Consider the following 21307-nt stretch of genomic DNA (forward strand, 5'->3'; position numbering starts at 1 on the left):
TTGCATGAAGTATATTGCCAACCCCATTCTTCTGCTGGAAGTTTAAAACGTCACCAAGATTTAATAAAAGTTTGTGTATGAGCAAGTAATAGCAAAATTGTCTTTAAAGTCAAATTTTGATTTAGCAAAACTTCCAACTTCAGACGCCGCTCATCAACATCTTTTTAGGATTTACCACCAGATTCAAACTTGGTTAGGTTTTAAACTTTGCCCCAGACAAGTCGGGTTGTCAATATACTAAAGGCAACAGACTGATTCCTAAGCTCATGGCTATTAGCTCTGCTCTAAATGAACTTCTCCAACAAATATCTTGCAATTGTAAAACATTATGAGTTACAAACTGTATCTGTCATAAAGCTTGGTTCGATTGCACGTCAATGTGTGGACCCTGTAGTGGAATGCACTGCAACAATATTTTCAGATCAAACCAACGAAATATTAGAAGATGACCCTTATAAAAGAATAAAACATAATAACCAAAAGTAATGTTAAACATTAATAATATCCGCTGCAAAGAAATAATCAGTTGAAATATACTATTCCTGATTTATTTAATGCAAGACTTAAATAGTTAGAGCAAAACATTGACATTATTTTGTAGACTTCTATCGGCGACACAAACAACCTATAAACTTTTGTAACAAAAAATTGCATTATGGTAGTAAAACTTAAAGTGAACGCCATTATATTGTCGTTCCATTTCAACTAAATGACTATCATGGACCTATGAATTTCGTCCAAACATTTCTTCTCAAGACATATAGATAAAAAGCTATAATTTGTTGAAGTTACTTTTTGTAGTGAGTTTTCTGTATATGATTAAGTTATTAAACTGGTGAAACTGAGCTAACTACATAAAAAGTGTGTGTAATATGATTTGTTTATAAGAGTGGTCCCCAACATTTTCTTCCCGACGGCCGCAGATCATACTAAAATCGTTCTCGCATGCTAGAGCACATATAAAATTTCAAATTATTTTACACTTTTCTGAATGAAATGGGAAAATACGGAAAAGGAAAGAAAATCGCAAACCTATAATTGTTGTTATCATTACTTGATGCTTATTTTGTTAAATGCAACCTGTTTTTCAGGTACCTATTTCTAAATATTTAGATCCTAATTTGTAACATTGTCATTAATCGCACTCTTCGAGTTGTAACATTTAAAAATAACGGGCCACACGGATCAGCTTCGCGGGCCAGATGTGTCCCGCGTGCCGTAGGTTGGTCACTACTGGTTTATAATATTGTTAGGAATGAAATTAAAAAAAGGAATTCCCCGGTTACATCACTAATTTTTGAGCTGTAAGCATGTAATCAGAGTACTGCTCTTGCAATTTTCGGAAGGGGTGAGGGAGGAAGCAAGAGTGGTGGGGGTTGGGACTTTGTGTTTTTTTAGTGTATACTTGGTCTGCTAACATCCTGCAAAAATTCAGTTTTCCTTAAATTAGTTGTGACAAAGCCAATTTTTTTACCTTCATTGATTGGGCTAAAAGTTGTATAGTTCGCCAGTTTACTATTTCATAAATTGATATGCTGCTAAAAGTTCCAAAATTTTTGTTATTATAACAAAATAAATGCTTAAAACTTATATCAAAAGTATTGCTCTTGTTGCTTTAAAATGGTTATGCTTTTATAAAATTTTCAAGGTTAAAAATAGAACAAAAGACTTCCATATGAACTATGAGTTTGAATTCATAAAATAGTCCAAGGTACATGTCGTATTTTCCATTTCTGTACAAAGAAGCAATGATAAAATCATTAAATTATCATTTCCTCTTCATCTGAAACCGTTTTGCCGTATCCTTCATCCTGAAGATTGTGAGCTGTATCAACCATGTTACCTACAACAGAAAGTTTAAAACTTATTTGAGCAAAAGAAAGTAGTTTCTAAAATGAAATAATGTTCTATTGAAAATTTTTTTAGAGAAAAAATTGTTTTTTTGGATAGAGTTATGACTTCAAATATTGAGATAATATTCTAAACTCTTGGAAAATATTTATCAAAACAAAAGAGAAGTTAAATTTACTAGAAATAATACGGTCAGTCAGGAAATAACGAGACAGAGGCTATAAAGTGTATTTTATTTGACATTCTTAAAAAGTTCTGACCGAAATTGCTTAAACACTTATCCCACTGGGAAATTAGGCATAAATTTTATGGCATAATTCCATGCTCATAAAAGTCCTTTGCTGCTGCTTTCACAAATTCCACACGCACTCCTTTACTTCATTGTCCAAATGAGATTGTTGTCCCCGAAGTGCCTTCTTGAGTTCCCCAAAGATGTGGGATCACATCAGAGTTTCCGCTACGGTTGTATTTTTCACATAATGAGAAAACACTATCTGAATTGCGAAAATAAAGCAATGCATTTTCGCTTTTTTGCTCAAATAAAAAAAATTATATTTTTAAAAAAAGAAGAAATGTGTGATCCTATTGAGGAAGAATGCATGGCAATAATTAACTTAATCTTTTTAAAATCTCAGCTAAGATGTTTAAATTACAATTAAGTTCAATAACTATTAGTCTTATCCAGCATTATGTCCCCCCAATAACTGCTTTATTAGGAAAAGGGGACTGCAACATTCTAAACACCAATCGTGTTTTTTTTTTTATTTTATGTTTAAAAAAAAAATGTTGTACTTATTTCTTCAAAGATGTCACAGATGAAATATGAATTTTATTTTCAACTGGAGATGAAACACACTGAGGCATATATAAATATATGAGAATGTGTAACATTTTAGCATTTTGCTAACATTTTCCCCTCAATTTCAGCTTTTATGCTTAAGAACTTTTGAACCCAGCTTAAACCCAGGATCACATGGCGATTGATCTGGACTATAAGTGGGGTGGCTCAAAATTTCCCACTTAAATTTCCATAACAATTCTTTTTTTTTTTTGCATTGGCTGTCTATGGTTTAGTATTGTCATGCAACTGGATGACAGCACTTGAAAGTTTTACTAGGACCAAACACACCAATGTAAAAAAGAACTCTTACAGAAATTTAAGTGGGAAATCTTGAACCACCCCTCTTATAGTCCAGATCTATACCCATGTGATCCCACATCTTTGGAGAATTCGAGAAGGCACTTCAAGGATGGATACAAGGGAGGAGCGATGAGAGTGATCACCCCTCCCTTGAGAGCCCCTGCACCGGTAATTTTTCCGAATTGAAGTCTTAAAATGCAAATGTATGCCCTTTTTAATGGCGTTAAGAAAGGAAAGGGTTTGAGTCAACCTTAAGCAAAGTTTTACGAATTAAAGTTTCAAAAAGACAATTTTAAACCATATTTGGTGATGTTTGAAAAAGAAGTTTGAAAGCCTTCCAAGGGTATTTTGCAAAATTAAACTCTTAAAGCGCATTTTAGCCTATTTTTGACGATGTTAGGGGGAGGAAGGCTCGAAACTTTCCCCAGACATTATTACAAAATTGAAGTTCTAAAACACAGTTTTGGAGTACCTCTTTCAATAGTAAAGGAATAATTTCGAGACTTCTTTGGCTAAATCTTTATATTTTAGTTGTTTTAGATAACTGTGCTCCCCCCCCCCTTCGAAAAATTTATAAATCAGATACGTAGTAAGAGGTCAGTCAAAAAATCAACCGCCCCCTCCTTGAGAACTTTCTGGATCCGCCCTTGAGGCACTTCAGGGACAACAATTTCATTTGGACGATAAAGTAGAGGAGTGCGTGAATAATTGGTGCGAGCAGCAGACAAAAGCCTTTTGTGAGCATTGAACTATGTGACTAATTTCCCAGTGGGATAAGTGTTTATACAATTTCGGTCAGTATTTTTGAAAAATGTCAAATAAAATCTGTTTAATAGCCTATGTCTCGTTATTTATTGACAGGCCCTAATAGTATTGTGTGGCATTAAGATCCTGTATGAAAGAATATCATTTCAAAAATGAAAAATAGAGTATGATAAATCAGCATGCCACTTTAAAGATTTTGACAAGAGTGAGGTCAAAAGTTATCTCCATTGCACAACAAACAAATATAGTTTGAAATTTTATCTTATATTAAGTTTCCAAAACATAATTTTACCATTTAATTCATTTTCTTCAAGTGTATTCGTCATAGCAGCAGATGAAGGCCTAGGGCTGACATTATCAACATATTTGCATCCCTCTGGAAGATTCATTTCATCCATTTCATTTTCATTCACTCTTTTTTCATCTAAAACTGCAAAATTCCAAGAATTTAATTAAAATAAAATGTCATTTTGAGATGAAGTGAATAAATTTGAGATAAACATAAATTATTTTTAAAAAATCAAAAAGATAAATATAAGATTTAAAATTGAATCAACAAACTTTTCAATTCATAAAAATTGAACGAACAAATAAAATGGGTTGAGTTACAAGTGAATTTTTAAACACAAGTTCACATGATTTTTCTATATAAATAACTTCTTTATAACTGTCATAAGCACTTAATGAACAAGAGATTATTAGCAGGTCTTTTAATACAAATTACTCTTTACTAAGTCACACTACAAATATTACTCTTTACAAATTACTCTTAGGCAGGTCTTTTAGTACAAATCTCTGCTTATTTTAAGCAGAGAAAGAACATAACTTTTCTGAAGTGCCATCGAAAATGCAGTCACAAAATTAGCAAAAACATGTCATGTTTCCAAAACGGTGTTTTATAAGTTGACTATTTTAATGAGTAGTGACAAAGAGGCAGTAAATAATTAGTTTCAAATCAATGTTCGCTATGATTATCAGTTGAAACTGAACTACTTATGCAAGCATTTAAAACATCCCATACTTATTACAACTAACCCCATACTTATTACAATTTTAAATACCTCTGCACTGCATTTCTGTCTTTAGTGTTTCTGTTATCAGTATATTGTCATACAGTCATAGGGGAAAAAAAGCAAATCCATGATCCTGAACCTACCACATTAGAGTTTTTCTTTTTTTTTAAATTTTTGCAAAGAATTAAAATAATATAATAAAATGCATAACACATAATCACTTTATGATCCTTTAAATAGGTATAAACGCATATCGGACACATGACGCACACTAATGCAATGCCATTAATACTTCATAAGGAATCATACACAAATGACACTTTGAAGGGGGGAGAGGGGCTGTGAAGTTATGAGTTGGTATAATGGAGGGGGAGGGGATAACAAGAAATGGGTGATTCTCTAAAATCCTTACAATATTGTGTCCCAGGAGCATACCACAAGGATTGTTTGATCTAGAACTTTTTTTCTTTTCTTTTTTTTTTTTTTTTTTTTTGATAGTTAGAAGTAACTTTTCCGATGTTATTCCATTTTTCTTAAAACAATAACTTCTTTTTTTTCTACAAAAACTTTTGAACAACCAGAAAGTCACTCTTTTGGTGTGTCCCCATTCGTTTCTCAACTACACTTGAATTATTAAAACATTTTATAGCACTAAACTATGCATACTTAAAGGTGTAAAATAACATTCTTTAAATAAATTTAATTATTTAAATAGTCAAGGTACATCATTTTCAAGTTTGTCCCCAGGTTTTTATGTCACTCTCCTGTCCTAAGAATGAGTTCAATTTATTTAGATATTAAAAAAAAAAAAGAATTTTTAACCTGCTGTGCTACAATACTGTTTATCATCAACTTTTTGTTGGATTTCTTGAGTAATTTGTTGATATGATTTGTCTGCTGTTCACATTAAAATTTTGAAGTTCAAAAATGGAGTATGTAATACTTTTGCTGTCATTCTCCTGGGCAACATTTTTGTTTTAATTAAAAATTGTGAAATTAATGGAGAATTAATTGTGAAAAATTTTAATGCCACTCATAGTGTGTAGTTGAATTAAGAGGTTAGAATAAAAAAATAACATTCTTTACCTTAATTATAACCCTGGGAATAGGTATCAGGCAAGCTGTAATTTTCCTTACAGCTTGGCTGTTACCTATTCCCAGGGTTATAATTAAGGTAAAGAATGTTATTTTTTTATTCTAACCTCTTAATTCAACTACACACTATGAGTGGCATTAAAATTTTTCACATTTAATTCACTCTCCTGGCACAAAAAGAAAAAAAAAGTGAAACGTTGATAATATATCCAGTAAAATAGGTTTATTTCCAATGCATTAGTTAGAAAATAAGACTAGGAATTTAAAAAAACAGCTGAATTTCGCAAACAATAAATAAAAAATGTAGCAGCAGAAAATTTTTATGTTATTATTGTTTTTTTTCTTGTTTAGACAAATCTTTCAAAGAGAGTTTTGTTGGAAATACATTTTTCAATATCAACGCTGCTCGAGTAGGTAAATAAAGTTGCTTTAAATTTCTGACTTAGATAAATTAGAGCACAACTTATACTAGAATTAATTAAATACTTTTCTAAAAATTCAAAGTAACAAACATGCAAAAATTGTTATTAATTTACTAGGTCTAGAAATTTAGCATAGCAATTGAAAAAAAAATTTTTTTTCGTTAAAAAAACTGTCCGTTATTCGGAGTAAGATATTCAGAGTGAATAGTATGGAAAAACCTAGACATATAAAGGGACCGGGACTCAAAGAAATGTTTGTTATTAGAAAGTGTCTGTTAAGGAAGGTTTTACGAAGATTTTGTTTTGTCATGCAATAACATACTTTTTGATTTAGGTTACAATTATTTATTTATTACTATAATTGATTTTTTTATAACGTTTAACGAAACTTACTGCTTGTCACTCTCCTGGTGCATGAAAATTTGACCACCCACGTTTGAGGGGTGTAGCCTAGTTCGAGTTCCCCCTATTTTTCCTCTAATAAGTTTATAACATAGAGTATAATTTTTTTTTTCAGATTTTTTTAAGTATTTTTATTTTTTAAAATTGTTATTGAAAAAAGTCAGGTTTTTGAAGAATCACCCAAATGTGACATTACACATTTTTATAACAATTTGCTTGTGAAAAACAGCATGACATGGGACGACGCGATGGGGTGAAGTAAAGCATGACACTTTGAGACCAAGGCATCAAGTTTGTTGAAAAAAAAGTGTGACATTATTTATAGAAAACCTTTAACAAAACAGAAATCCAATCTTACCATCAGTATATGAGTCACTTATAACCAGCGGTGTATTTTTAGAAATTTTATCCATAACCAATGAAATGTGTTTTCTCAGTTTGGACAAATCTTTCGGTATTTTCAGTTGTGCTTCAGGAAATTTGGTTTCATGATTTCCTTTTCCAAGACAGTTTTTCAGTAAATATATCATGGCAACATTTACCTTCTCTTCCCAACCCTAAAACAGAAGTAACAATTATAAAGAAGTTTAGCAATTATTCTTACAGGAAAAAAAATAAAAACAATGTTTATTTTAAGAAAAATGCACTTGACACCATGTTTCATATTACCTTTTCTTGTAAAGAGTAAATATTTGCATTATTTCACCGGCGTCATCAGCTCATCTCAGAATTTAAGCAAACTGCAGCTAAACTTTTATTTATGCACTTCATGTACAGTGCTGTATACTCATTGTTTTTTATAGGTTATTTTATTGGTTTAAATATGTACCTCAGAGCCAGCAGGACTTAAGTCACATTATGTTAATTATCAGTGGCGCCGACTCCAACGGGCCTGAGGGGGCCCAAGTCCCCTCAAAAATATTTTCGAGAGGGCAGAGCCCCCTGCAATAAATCAAAAAAATTATTAATTATACTATGCTTTCTAAACTCATCCCAAAAGAGTACTTCAATGCACTTTACATTGAGGTTTGTGAAATGGTGCAATCTTGCAGCATTGTGCGGTTTAAATCAACTGGACTCACACAGTTCAATGCAGTTGAACAAGAGTGCTTGCTTTTATTAAACAGAGGTGAAACAAATTTTGAAAAATCAACTGAGTTTTTCAAAAAGGACCTAGACATTGAGAGACTGTGTTTACACTTGAATACCTTAGCCGATATCACTAATGAAAAAACAACTGGTCTTAAAAGACATGAGTAAATTAAATTACCCTTTTTACGAAAATACTGTGCAGGTTTGTATTTATTTATTTCTTTTTTCAAAGCCAAAAAATATTTGTCAGGCTCGTCGAGGTTTTTGGGTTCGAATGTTGATCATATGATTTTAAAATGCTTTTAAAAAAAAACTTTAAAACTCACTACTTTTTTATCTCAAATTTAGAAAAATTCCTGCGGCAAGAACAAGATAGCTCCCGGTTTCCCTCTCCCCCCATTTTTTTTTTAACAAGTCGATGTCTCTGGGAGTGCCCTTCCATTCAAGTTAAGTGTCCTACCTTATATCAATGCCTAGCTACGGCACTGCAAGGCTCCCCATAAAATAGAACAAAAATCTCTTACTAAGACAAGTGACATGATTTAGTTGAACCAGAAAATTTGTAAACCAATTTTTAGATTATTTTACTTTGAAAACTCCATGTCACATACTGATTGTTTGTTAAAATTATACACACCAGAAAATATGGCATTTTCAAGGTACAAAAATCTGACCTTTATTTGGGGTGAGAGGACCTCCGAGGGATTACATAGCCCCTTAACCCCCAGTGATGTCCGGCCCCCCCTCCAATAATTTTTGCAAGTCGGCGCCCCTGATAGTTATACAGGAGTATAAAACTTTTTTCTGACACATGTAAAGAAGAGGACACATGTTCTTTTAATCCTGGTAACAAATTGGAAAGGATATTTTTTAAGTTCACATCGCTCGATACAAAATAGGCTTCTACATACAATGCACTAATAAATAGAAAATTGCAATTTTTGGACTTATGCCAGTCTAGCACTCAGGTACAGATATAAGCAATCATCTATGATCTGGAACACATTAATTCAATTTACATTGTAACTCTTATGAAAAAATTATTCGCCATTCATACAAATCACTATTTGAACTGCCTTCTGAAATGTATTGAGTAAGAATAGCAAGGTTCAACGTATCAACTCACCGATTAACACAGCTGTCTCCAGGGCCCCATCCAACCATTTAAACCACACATAGTGGTAGGTACGGGGGACTATGGAGTGTTATGTTATGTATTTTAAAGAAAAAATATCTGACAAAAAACCTGAATCAAAAACTATTAATAATTGCACGAAAGTGCAAATTTGAACTTTGAAATGTATACATAATAATAAATAGAATTTAGTTATCTTTACTAATAATAAAGCTGAAAGTCTCTCTGTCCGGAGGATGTCTGGATGTCTGTAGGATATCTATAGGATGTCTGTGACGCGCGTAGCGCCTAGACCGTTCGGCGGATTTTCATGACATTTGGCACAAAGTTAGTATGTAGCATGGGGGTGTGCACCTCGAAGCGATTTTTCGAAAATTCGATTTTGTTCTTTTTCTATTCCAATTTTAAGAACAAAACTATCATAAGATGGACGAATAAATTACGAAATTATCATAACGTGGAACCGTAACATGGGCACAAGCCAATTGGCGAGATACGAAATTATCATAACGTGGAACCGTAACGTGGGCACAAGCGAATTGGCGAGAAAATTCACTACACATCATTTGTAAATATACAGGCGAACCAAAAGACCTTTTAATTTGCTATTACGGGCGAAGCCGTGCGGGTACCACTAGTATATTATATTTTAGCATGCCTTCATAAAATAAATAAATTAATATAACAGAACTGCAGTCTCATTTCTTTTTTACCTGTTGTGAATCAAAATCAACAATTGGGGAAAAACAGGCCGACAGAAACCTGCACTGATCTTCAGGTAAATCAACTGATAATCTCAAAAGAAGTAAAATAAGATTTGTTGCACAGCCCAATGCACATGAACTTCCTTCAAGAGCTTTAAGATGCCTGTCCATGGTTTCAGTAACAGACATTATCTGTGAGAAAGAGATTCAGAATTACAATTATTAAAAAATATATACAAACACTAGCAAAAATACCCGATGTTGCCTGGGTAAGTAACACTTGTGAGAGATAATTGTTGCTACTTCCATTCGTTTTCTGTTTCAATTGAAAGAACTCAAAACACAATGCTTTGACATGATTTAAAATCAAGCTTCTTCCCTACCCATAAAATAATCCCTAGTAAAATAGCAATAATATAAAGAACAAAATAGTATTCATTAAAAATGAAATCACAACATTTAAACAAACAAAAATTTGAAGAATTTCCAAAATATGCAGTTAAACTTCAATCGTTTACAAAGATTTATTAGTTAATATGTTTTTTTCTTTTTTTAGAACATAGTCCTTAACCTTATATAACCTTCTCTATATGTAGGCTTGCCAGATGTTCCAGTTTTCAGACAAAATCCCGGTGTCCCGGCCGGTTTACTTAATGTTCCGGTTAAATAGAAATTTGATTACAGATGACCAAAAAAGTCTAAAAATAATTAACTGTGAAGGATTATTTAAAATAATAACTTTGTCCTTTTGGTACCTCAGAGCCAGACTAAGTTCAAAAATTGCGATTTTCCGTCTTTATTACTCCATTGTATTTAGAATCGTTGTCCACATCGAACTATGCAAACATAATTCTACAAAATAAATAAATAAAACCTCTGTAATTATTTATCAATGTTAAGAGAGCGAATGTCCTATCTTTTGCTTGCGCCAGACAAATGTTTTTCCAGTCTCCTGTAAAGTAGTGATTATGTGGCTTACATAATTCTGGCTCTGAGGCACGAAATTGTAACACTGACTTGTAAAATTAACATTGGATTAACTTGTGAGGATTTTTATCGCAAGATTAAAAACAAAAAAGATTTTCTTAAAAAGGTTCTAGTCAATGCAAAGAACATGTAAATACTTTTCAAATTTTTATTCTACATTCAAAGTTTTTCTGCTACTAAAGTAACTTTAAAATGTTAACTTATAGAAAATAAAAGTGTTTAAATGTACCTGCTTGCATCATGTGTTATTTATTACTCCTGGTTTGGGCTCATAATTAGTGACCATTTGTTCATAGCATTGAGAATGAACTACTCTCTAAAACTCTCTAAAAAGCAACCAGGGATTGTACCCTTTTGAATACTCTATACGTGTGGGGGGGGGGGGGAGTAATCTAGTGTCTCGGTTGAATGTTTCAGAAATGCAGCAAGCCTATCAATATGGCTATTGAAGAACAAACAGTTTTAAAAAATATAACCGCCCGTAAACCCCCTATTACTTGCTTTAGTAATTTTTTGAAATTTCAATTATTGTGGGATTTAAAATGTTACCAAATTTGTGGTAATCGTTTTGTGATACCTTGGATAATGCTCTCTCCCCCTACTTAGTAGAACTATCTGTTACAAATTTTCATCGAATTTTTCACTCGTTTAGTTGGCGGATTATTTTACATTTTAACCAAAGTTTTAAAGTTTCTAATAATGGCAATATTTTGGTTACATGGTGAAAACCGAGAAACAGTATTACATAGTTTTTACAACAGCTGAAAAAATTGCCAAATGCCTCAGCTATTGAAATATTTCAACAAAAAGATTTAGAGAAATTCCTCCTGGTCAAGTAGATAATGAGTAAATGTCCAATCAGGGCAAATAATTTTTTTTTTAAATGCATAAAAGTTCTATTAAAATAGAAAATAATCAGCCAAGTCCATTTATTATTTGCCAATGTTGTGCAAAAATGTTATTTTTAAGATTTGACTTGAGAAAAGTCTTGAACAGTTAGACAAATAGCAAAAATATTCAACAATACAACAATTCTAGCTATCTACATGGAGTTGAGATGATACACTAAATACTGAATTAAGTTGATGAGAGCCTTCAAAAATGGAACTAAAAAGCTTATAACTCGTTTTTTATTCTACTTAAAAATTTCAAACAGGTGCCAATCTTCAGCAGAAAAATCAGTGCTTTCAATAGACATATAATGTTAATGTGTGCAAGTATTTTTTCACCCCCATATTAGAAAATTTTTGTGAAAATTGTGTTTATCACCATTAAGGGGGGTTTATCTTCATAACAGGTACGAAAAGTGCCCTATGTGTTATTCTGAGGCATAAGCTATATTATTGTAAAGTTTCATCAAAATCCATTTAGTAGTTTTTGTGTGAAAGAGTAACAAACATCCATACAGACAAAATTTTGCACATAAAATAGTAGTAAGATATACAGCTGAACTCCAGTAACATGAAATGCCAAAAGTTCACCAATGTGTTTGTATTAGCCATTATTAATAATAACCATAAATAAGTAAAATTGTTTAACAATTTAAAAAAAAAAACATCTATACTTTAAAAAGAACCATATTTGATATTACTACTGCATATTTTAAATCTTATTAAAATGTTACATCTTAATTCAAATTCCAAGAGTGTTGAGTCCTAAAAGAAGTTCATACTGCATGCCTAAATTGATTATGTTAGCAGTTAACATGTACAAGTTGCTTCAGCATGTCACTGCTTCAATAGCATATTCGTAAGGTTTTAAATTACTTCTTAAAATTTACTGCTTTTGGAAAACAAGGATGATAGCCAACAATGGAGGGAAAGATGATGATCCATACTGGAAGACAGACTTTTTATCCACCAAACTAAAATTTTTACTGGTAAGCAGGTGTAAGGGTTCTATTCTTAACAGAAGATTCAATAAATGTTTTTAGGTACATGGTTGGCTTTCTGCAATCATGCAAAATAGTCAAAATTTAAAAAAGACTATCTAATCTTTTTTTAATCCCGAAAACTTTCAGTGAAGAGGCCAAAACGTTCCTTTTAATGCACATGTTATACGTGAGATTTACAATGTAAGTAATGAAAAAATCAGAATTAATTAACAAAATATTCCTACATAAAATACAAAATAAAGTATAAATTATGAAACAAATTATCAATTATACAAAAGTTTTACATTCACCATTAATAAGTTGGAAAAAAGTGAGAAATAGTTTTTTGCAAATATACAACTACAGTATAATTACAAAATTAAAACATTTACAGAGGTTTATATTAAATATATATGTGGAATGCACATAGGGGCACAAATACAAGAACATACTAAACACTCCATCAAAAAATAGAGCTTTACAAATTATATCCCTTCAAAATTAAATGTAAATAAAACACAATCGCATGAAATTTTATTTACCTGTCGATGAGTTGCCTCTAAAAGTGTATCTAAATTATTCAGTGGTGTAGGGGTACTATCTTTCAGCTTAGTAAGCAACCGCTTTTGAACAACGCGAAACTGAAGAGAACGATGAGCGATCAAATCCTCTACTTCTTGAATCACTTGACGATTCTTTACAAAGAAAAACATTCAAGGATAATTATATGAAATACTTAAAATTTAAAAAATCATACTTATAACAAATATTTCTCCAAACTGTTAAATTGGACAGCATTAAAATTTTTATGTGTCGGGGCAAAAGCAAGCAATGGAGACTCAAAGTTAAATTTGGGAGGGGGAGGGGATTTTTAATTTGCCAAATGAAACTCCAGATTTTAACAAATGATGAAATATGAGCATACACACACACCAACATTTAATGAGAAGAGACATTAAAGCATCATAATAATTTTTAATACTATTTTTGTAGTTAAAAGCATTTAAGAAACTCAATGTTTTTAATGCGGTTTTCAAATTTCTTAACTTGTTCAACAAAATTTGCCAAATAAGGAAATTTTTTGGAAGGTCAAAGTGAACTCCAAGCAATGACCTTCCATCAGAAAGCTGCTGGATGCAAGCAATGACTGACAACCACAAATTTTAACATAGCTTTTAAGTTAAAAATTCTTCACTTGTTTTTAAGTTTTTTCCCCTTTTATTGTTATTACTAGCAGTACCCGCACAGCGAATCCCATGCTAAAAATGTATTGAAAGTCCGTTGAATAAAAAAAATTGACGCCCCCTCCCCCTCTGATTTGAAATGATCATTTTTCTTTGTATAAAATGCGTGCACACCTTTTCAAAAAAAAAAAAACTATTTAAGTTTCTTTGGAACTTAAAACTTTTTCTCAAAACATTAAATTAGATTAACAGTTGCTTTAAAACTCTATTTAGCGAGTGAAGCGGTTTTTACTGCAATTTAAAATATTTCGCCAAATAAACAAAAAAAAGACATCAAACAATATCTTTCAAACGTAAAAATAATTCCGCAGCTCTATTGTTTGTCGCCAAACTTGCCCAGCAACCACGCTATCATAATCCATCCGTCTAACGAAAAAAAAACATCCCGTGGAACATTCAAAAATCAGCCTCAGAAAAAAATGAAGAAAATATCGTACATTTCACTCGGATAAAAACAAATCCAAAGTTTCTTTTCTTTCAAAACAAATCCCCAAAACAAAGAATTACATTAATGGTTGCCTTAAAACAATAATCCTAGTGTGAACTGCTCAGCAGCTAACGTGCCAAGCGACCATGCTACCGGAACCCAGCCCTTTTGCGAGTGAAGCTGATGTTTTTTCTTTGGCAATAACAAATGTTTCGCCAAACAAACAAAAAGGTATAAAATTACATTAACAGTAGCTTCTAAATCTTTATATATTAAGAGCTGCTTTGCCCGGTTTACCTTGAGAACAAAAATTGAGTCAAGTGACATATATTCAAAAATTAATTAAAAGAATAAATTAATAACCTAAAGAATAACTTAAATAAAAGAAAAAAAAACACCATGCAAAATTACCTTTCCAAACAATGACGACAGATATTCGCAACTCCAGAGCTCGAATACGGTACCTTGTGGTGATTAACATCGCAACTGAAAAAGGTAAAACATATTCCGTTCCACGTGTTATCTTTAGGGTAAATTAGAGGCTTCAAGACACTTTGTGATGTAATGTAATTTCAAAAGAAAGCTTCCCACAAACACAATGAAAAATTACTGTCAGTGACTAAGTTTCAAAGTAAGTTGTAAGTTACGGCATTGGTTTGTTTTACCTTTTTCGTCCACCAGAAGACATTGTCTGAAGCGCCCCCTTTAGTTTATTGGAGTTGCGAATTAAAATGCTTTTAAGAAATTAAAATGCGAAAGATGGATTTTAAAAGCGTAACCATGGAAACATGAAATAAAATAAGTTAAAGAACTGAAAATGTGAAAGACGGAAATAAACAATGGATTCAAAAAATTTAACCATGGAAACGCGAAAATAAAATGGTTGACAACTTGAATCAAAATGACATATTTCGAAATTGATTTAAAAACGCTTGTAACTTTTTTCCCTTTGAAGATAGAAGCTAATTTTTTCGACCACAGCTCGAGAAAGATCTGGAGTAAAAAATATCACTTTTTCCAATGGTGTTAAAAAGAAAACTGTGGGACAATTCCTTCACTTTTTTTTGATAGATTTAATGAAGAAAGTAGTGCCTAAATTTCGGCTAAGCCTAAAAAAGTTTGAGCTAAAAATGCAAATTACTCCCGTTGTGATTAAGTTAGAGCATTGAAATAAATTGTTTAGAACGCGGAAAATTCTACCCTTTTTAATGATATATAATATTAATATGTGCAAGTAATTTTTGACCCCTTTAATAGCCAATAATAAGCAATTTACACGAAATTTGAATATAAAAAGAACTGATAATCGGATTTTTTCGAATTATAGCCTATGTTACTCAGTAAGAAAGCACCTTTCATAAAGTGAAAGAATTTTTCAAATAGGTGCAGTGGTTCCGGAGATCACCTCGAACATATAAACACACAAAAATCCGCTCTCTATCTTTATAATATTAGTAAAGATTATTTAAGCTTTCAACTTTTCCTTTTCCATGTAACTAATAAATGTGTTGGTAGGAGAATTTTAATGCATCACAAAAGTTACATTAAATTCACTGCAGATCTTTAAGAAGATAAACTCTGTACTGAATCGTATACAACATTAAAGAAAATAAATTTTGAGACAAGCAATCCACAACCAAACACCATGGAGAAAAAAAGGATGTAATGACAATTAGAACTACACTAAATTTGCCAAAATATTGTTTTAACGTGTGAAATCTAAGACATGCAGCAAGCTGTTTCAAATTCACTAAAATGTACTGACATACAAAACTCAAAATATTGAAGCACATACAAAATACTAAGTTTATGCTAAGTAGTTGTTCAGTGCATGTCAGCATAAGGATAAAATTAATTATGAGAGTCATTTGCTCTTTCCACTACTCTATTCTTAGACGAGGACACGTTTTTACCTATTATTTGTTTAATTTTTGAATTATTATAAGAATATTGTGGAAAAGTAGATTTTTCTGGATGCTAAAGCTTTTTGTCATTATTTGCTATTAAATAGCTGGGGAAAATTTAATATAATATAAAAGTTACTCACAGTAAAATGCTCTTCAATGACTTTGAAGTATTCTTGAAGAGGGAGAGATGAAGAATAGCTGCATTTCAATTTAGCATTGTCCGCCTCTTTTCGATATTTGTGCTGCAATCTTCTAACCAACTCTGATACAGCCAGCCACAGAGCAGGAAAACTATCACTTTGCAATCTATATCGCTCTACAAACAAACATACCAAACTTTAAACATACTCAAATTTTAAAACAAAAAGGGAAAAAGAAGAAAAGAAAGGAAAATAATCCAAAAATTCATTTATTTTGTTTAATTTTTAAAAGCTACACATGAATACTTGCTAATTTGTAGCTCTACTATAATGATAGAATGACTCTATCTACCAGTTTGTTGGCACTCTCAGCTTCAATGAGAAGACAGAGAGACCTTCGGCTCAGTTATTCACTATGCTAGACTGAAGAGTTCTAATAAGAAAGAAACTGCAGTCTCTATCTGTGAAAACCAGCCTGTTTGGTGTGTTGCAAGTAGTTCTGCCTTAACTGTGACTCACTGCTATAAATGAATATTAAAAGAAAATGTTTAAAAACATTCTTCTTTTTTTTAAGGGAAAAAAGAAAAAAAATCTCTTTTTCGGTTTGGAAAACAATTTTCCTGAATATGTTGATAACCCTACAGTTGCAAACATTATTATAGCACCAACACCAATACTGAAGTTAAGTGAGATGCTCAAATCTAAATCCGCTTCCTGCCATCCTGAATAGAATTGTATTCATTTCAATATTAATTTTAACACAATTAATGACTAATATATTTAAGGTGCTTAGTATCATAACCAGCTCAATCTATAAATGTTCAAAAGTTTTTTTTTTTCTTTTGCAATCTGTTACTTCTTGATCGATAAAATCATACAATAAAATGATTAGAAGCATATCCTTCCTTAATCAGGCCAAAAACCTGTCTTAGTTCAAAACCAGTTCATTTCATTCTTCTACTGAACCATGTCTGTAAAGTATGGGTAATACCAACATTTTTACAACAAATAGCTAACCCACATTTTTGATTTTACAGGCGAATACATAGCATAAAATTGAGATATTCCATCAATGTAATTGGAGTGTGAACAGAAAATTAAAAAAAAAGGTGATTTATTTCAAAACCAGGGAACTCTGAATTATTTTTATCCGTAAATGATTAGACAACTAGGGGGCCTCACCCCCTACTCCGTTAACTCGCCAACCCCTGTTCACCACTTACGGTGGCTCACTAAAGCCTGCAGTGGGGGACAATTGATGATTTTATTGTTTTTCACTCCTGGATGTCCGGCCCCTTAAGACTTAAAGGGGTGAGACAGAGAAGCTTCCATAAAATGTTCTGAGGCAGGGCCGAATGGCTTCCCCTGGATACCCTGCATCCAATGGTACCAGTATTGACCAGGTAGATATTCACAGTCCAGAGAGAATAGGGTTACATACACACAGAAATCAATAGTATATATATTGCTAATTTTAAAAATAAATCAAAAATAAATTTGTACATGAAAGGTTATTCACAAAAAAGTTAAATTCTACTGAAAAATTAAGTATGCAGAGTGAAATATTTTTGTTTCTCCTACAAAATTTAAAAGAAGTGATTGTGATGGTTTTGATACTAACGCTAGAGGTGCTACATCAATGTTTCAAAACATCGATAAATATCGATTAAAACATTTGTAGTATTGATACATAGACCAAAAAACATCCATGTTTTAAAACATCGATCTTTTTATCAATGTATAGCATACATTTTTGATTATGCTACACTAATTTAAGCATTACAAAAGAATACGTACCTGACGAATACATTGAAAATACTGAACTTCAAATCATGGATGTAATTTAATAAGAATAATTTCGCAACATCTTGGTATTATAGTAGGACAAAAATTAATATTAAGACAAGTACGGATTAATACAAACTAGTTATAGTAATAAGGAAATATTTTCAAACTGAATGAAACTAAAAGTAAATTTACATAAAAAAAAAAGAATCTAAGAAAAATTGTATCATAGCATTTACTGTCAGTTGATGAGAAAAAGTTGTGCTAATTATTTTAAAAATACAAAATTAATTCTAACAATTATTTTTAAGAGCAAGAAATGTTGACAGTTTGGAGAAAAAGAAGTTTGTTTACTTTGTCCCCCCAGAAGCACATTTCTCTTTTCACAGACTGTCCCACCAGTCAGAGAAACATCTCTTTCCGATGGAACAGAAGTTGCCATCACTATCAAATACTTTAAAGCAACTTTTACCAGCTCTGAATTTTTAAAGTTATAATTTTCACCATTGCAACATATAGGATTTTCCTTTAGTTTAAGAACTGGAGCCTTGAAATAGACTGCAAGTTTTAGCACCAGACTACCAGTGTCAGGTTCTTCCAATTGCTTTGGCTTTTTCCTCACTCTCTAGTTAATCTTTTACTATCTTGTAGTGATTTTCCCAAAAATCATCCTCTACACGGTAAAATTGATTCTATAAAATGGGTGCAAAGAAAAAATGTTTTTTTTTTTTTTTTGGCAACTCTATAAGTAAACTTAATTACCCAGCGAAAAAATTGGAGCAAATTTCATGATAATTTTCAATTAAAATGCAAAAACATCAACATCGAAAAAACATTGAAACCAAAACATTGATGGTCCAAAAACATTGAAAGTAAAACATCTATGTTTTAACAAAAACATCGATGTTTCCAAAAAATTGACATTGCACCCCTACTAAACGCTTGATTTGTAAAAATGTTTTGATCAATAAAACAAAGTTCATGAGTAAGCATAATTTGAAGATGTTTTGGATTTTTAAAAGCGCCGACGTCCCAATAAAAAGAACTAGAGATGGATGAACAATCACTTAAATATAATGAAAAAACTTACGAGCTGTTTTTGATGGTAATATGGTGACTATAGGACCTGAAAAATATTCGATGCCCATTGCTCCACCAGGGTAGGAAGTTCCATCAGACATCAAATCTTTAAAAAAAAAAGAAGCATCAATTATAATATGAGAACTTACTTAAATAAATCTAGCATAAATGTAGTATTGATTTTACACAGAACAGACAACACAAACCAATATCCAAACATTGTTTGTTCTTAGGAAAATTTGAAATATTCAGTATGGGCACATTTTGTTTGTTGTTTGTATTTCAGTTTACACAAATATGGGATGCCATAGTTCAAGATGCTTACAATTAACTATGATAATACAGTAATTTAATATGCAGCAAAATCCTGTTACAATAAACTTTAAAGGACCACAAATTTTAACAATTGTAATGGAATTGAAACAAAGTAATTGCAACTAAAATGGGGCTAAATTTGTTTTATTCAAACGGATATTTCACTGTATTGGTATTCATTGTAGTAAGATTTTTCACTGCAATAACATAATAGTGCAATATTATATTATATAAAATATCACAGAAAGAAAAATGGCGAACTCATGAAAATGTGAAGTAGTAAAGTGAGAGGTGCTTGGTTAGTATCATTACTCATGAATTGTTGGTTTTTTGCTCCCAGTTGAAGGTGAGAACAATAGAAAACAGCGTCTTTGCATATCAGTAGTATTTTGTCAAAAAAAAAAAAAAAAAAAAAGAAAAAGAGAATCTTTTACAACAATTCAGAACATAATTTTTCACCATTTCAATATCTACGAGTATAGCAATCAAGCTTTTCCGACACCATCATATGATAGGTTTTAGCATGCGCTATAATAGTTACACTAACAAGCATAAGATTGTTGGAGACTATATAAACAGTACATAACACTAAAGGACATTAACAGTGTCAAACAAACCGTGCTGCACAGTTAAATATAATCTGTTCTGAAGCATTCTTCAGAACATGGTCTCAGTATGAGAACATAACCTTTGTTAAGGGTTATTTGCTTTCATTTACGTCTGCAGTTCCACGCCTAAAAATGGCCACCGACAGTGCAGCAGTTGTTATTTGCCCTTTCTTTCCTGGTAACTATATTCCCAGGTTTAATGACATTCACAGGGTTTCTCAGTCTCCTGACTTAGCTATCATGCTTGCTGAACATTAGGAAGGGGGGGGGGGCTTTTAGAGAACAAAATGGTAGGAAAAATTTATGTTTTTTTTTTTACATGTGTGCCTTTGTAAAGAACCATGACATTGCACCTTTCAACTTTGTAACAGGAGAAATCATATTCAGACTGAAATGATTCATATATAAGTTTATCATTATTCAAGAGGTTAAAAAGTTATTGGATCTATTTTTACATTGCTTCTGAAGTGTTGCAATAGATATCTTTTGCCGGACACTTCATACATTAAAAACTGTACTTTATTAATTTAACATCGCATTTTCTACCAGTAAGTATTTTTGTAAATCTGTCATTAGGTTATCTCTAACCATGTGCAAAATGTCAATGCAAAAATTATGCATGAAGTTTTTCGGCAGAGGAGAAAGAAAGTAAAATTTCAAACTTACTTTTTAAGAAAATGTTTTATTTCATATTGGTCGAGAATCTTAGAAAGGGAAAAGTTGACTTTAGAAAGAATCCATCCATTCTCTTTAAAGACTAATGCATAGTTGACAATAGACTGGTGAAATTATACTTGGTGGAACTTCTGTTATCTGGTCATACAGTTAACTATGAGGAATGACTATTTTATTTCTACCGAATCTTGATAACTGGAGAAATTTCCCAGTAATCACAGTAAGCAACCTCTAAATTGGTTTTGCTTGTATTAATGTGTTTACGTGCGATTAGTTCAATCAATGTCTTTATATTGGAAAATATGTTCATTCTTCATAAAATAAAAATTAATACAATCAAGGTACATATATTTTATCGAGTCTATTTCAATAACTTCCTGCACCACTTAAAACTTTATACAAATATACTTTTTTTTTTAAGGAAAATGAATGAAAGCTTTATAAAATTTTTAAAATAGTAAAAAAGTATCTTTTAACGGCACTACTGATCCATTTTCAAGCAATTAACTATTTTAACAGTTTTGGAAAATGAAAATGTAGCACAATAATATTGCCTGGGACCTTGTGTTGCAGCTGAGAATTTTTTTTTAATGAGAGTTTGTATTTAAGTTGAAACAGCAAAAAAAAAAAAAAGTCTTAGGAATCT

At 31.7% G+C, this 21307-nt stretch overlaps 1 protein-coding gene across 1 annotated transcript in view; it reads right to left on the bottom strand.

Annotated features, from left to right (window-relative positions):
• Window positions 1-1469: 1469 nt before the first annotated feature.
• The window catches only part of LOC129216668 (protein PTHB1-like), a 72922-nt gene continuing 53084 nt past the window's right edge, over window positions 1470-21307 (bottom strand). Inside the window, exons 16-22 of the mRNA XM_054850883.1 lie at window positions 19074-19169; window positions 16199-16374; window positions 13023-13175; window positions 9630-9812; window positions 7048-7246; window positions 4050-4187; window positions 1470-1843 (exon numbers count right to left, since the gene is read on the bottom strand). Coding sequence (XP_054706858.1) covers window positions 1761-1843; window positions 4050-4187; window positions 7048-7246; window positions 9630-9812; window positions 13023-13175; window positions 16199-16374; window positions 19074-19169 — 1028 coding nt within the window. The 3' untranslated portion in view covers window positions 1470-1760. The remainder of the gene's footprint in view (window positions 1844-4049; window positions 4188-7047; window positions 7247-9629; window positions 9813-13022; window positions 13176-16198; window positions 16375-19073; window positions 19170-21307) is intronic.

The sequence above is a fragment of the Uloborus diversus genome, chromosome 2 (assembly GCF_026930045.1).
Source record: "Uloborus diversus isolate 005 chromosome 2, Udiv.v.3.1, whole genome shotgun sequence".
Classification (NCBI taxonomy): domain Eukaryota; kingdom Metazoa; phylum Arthropoda; class Arachnida; order Araneae; family Uloboridae; genus Uloborus; species Uloborus diversus.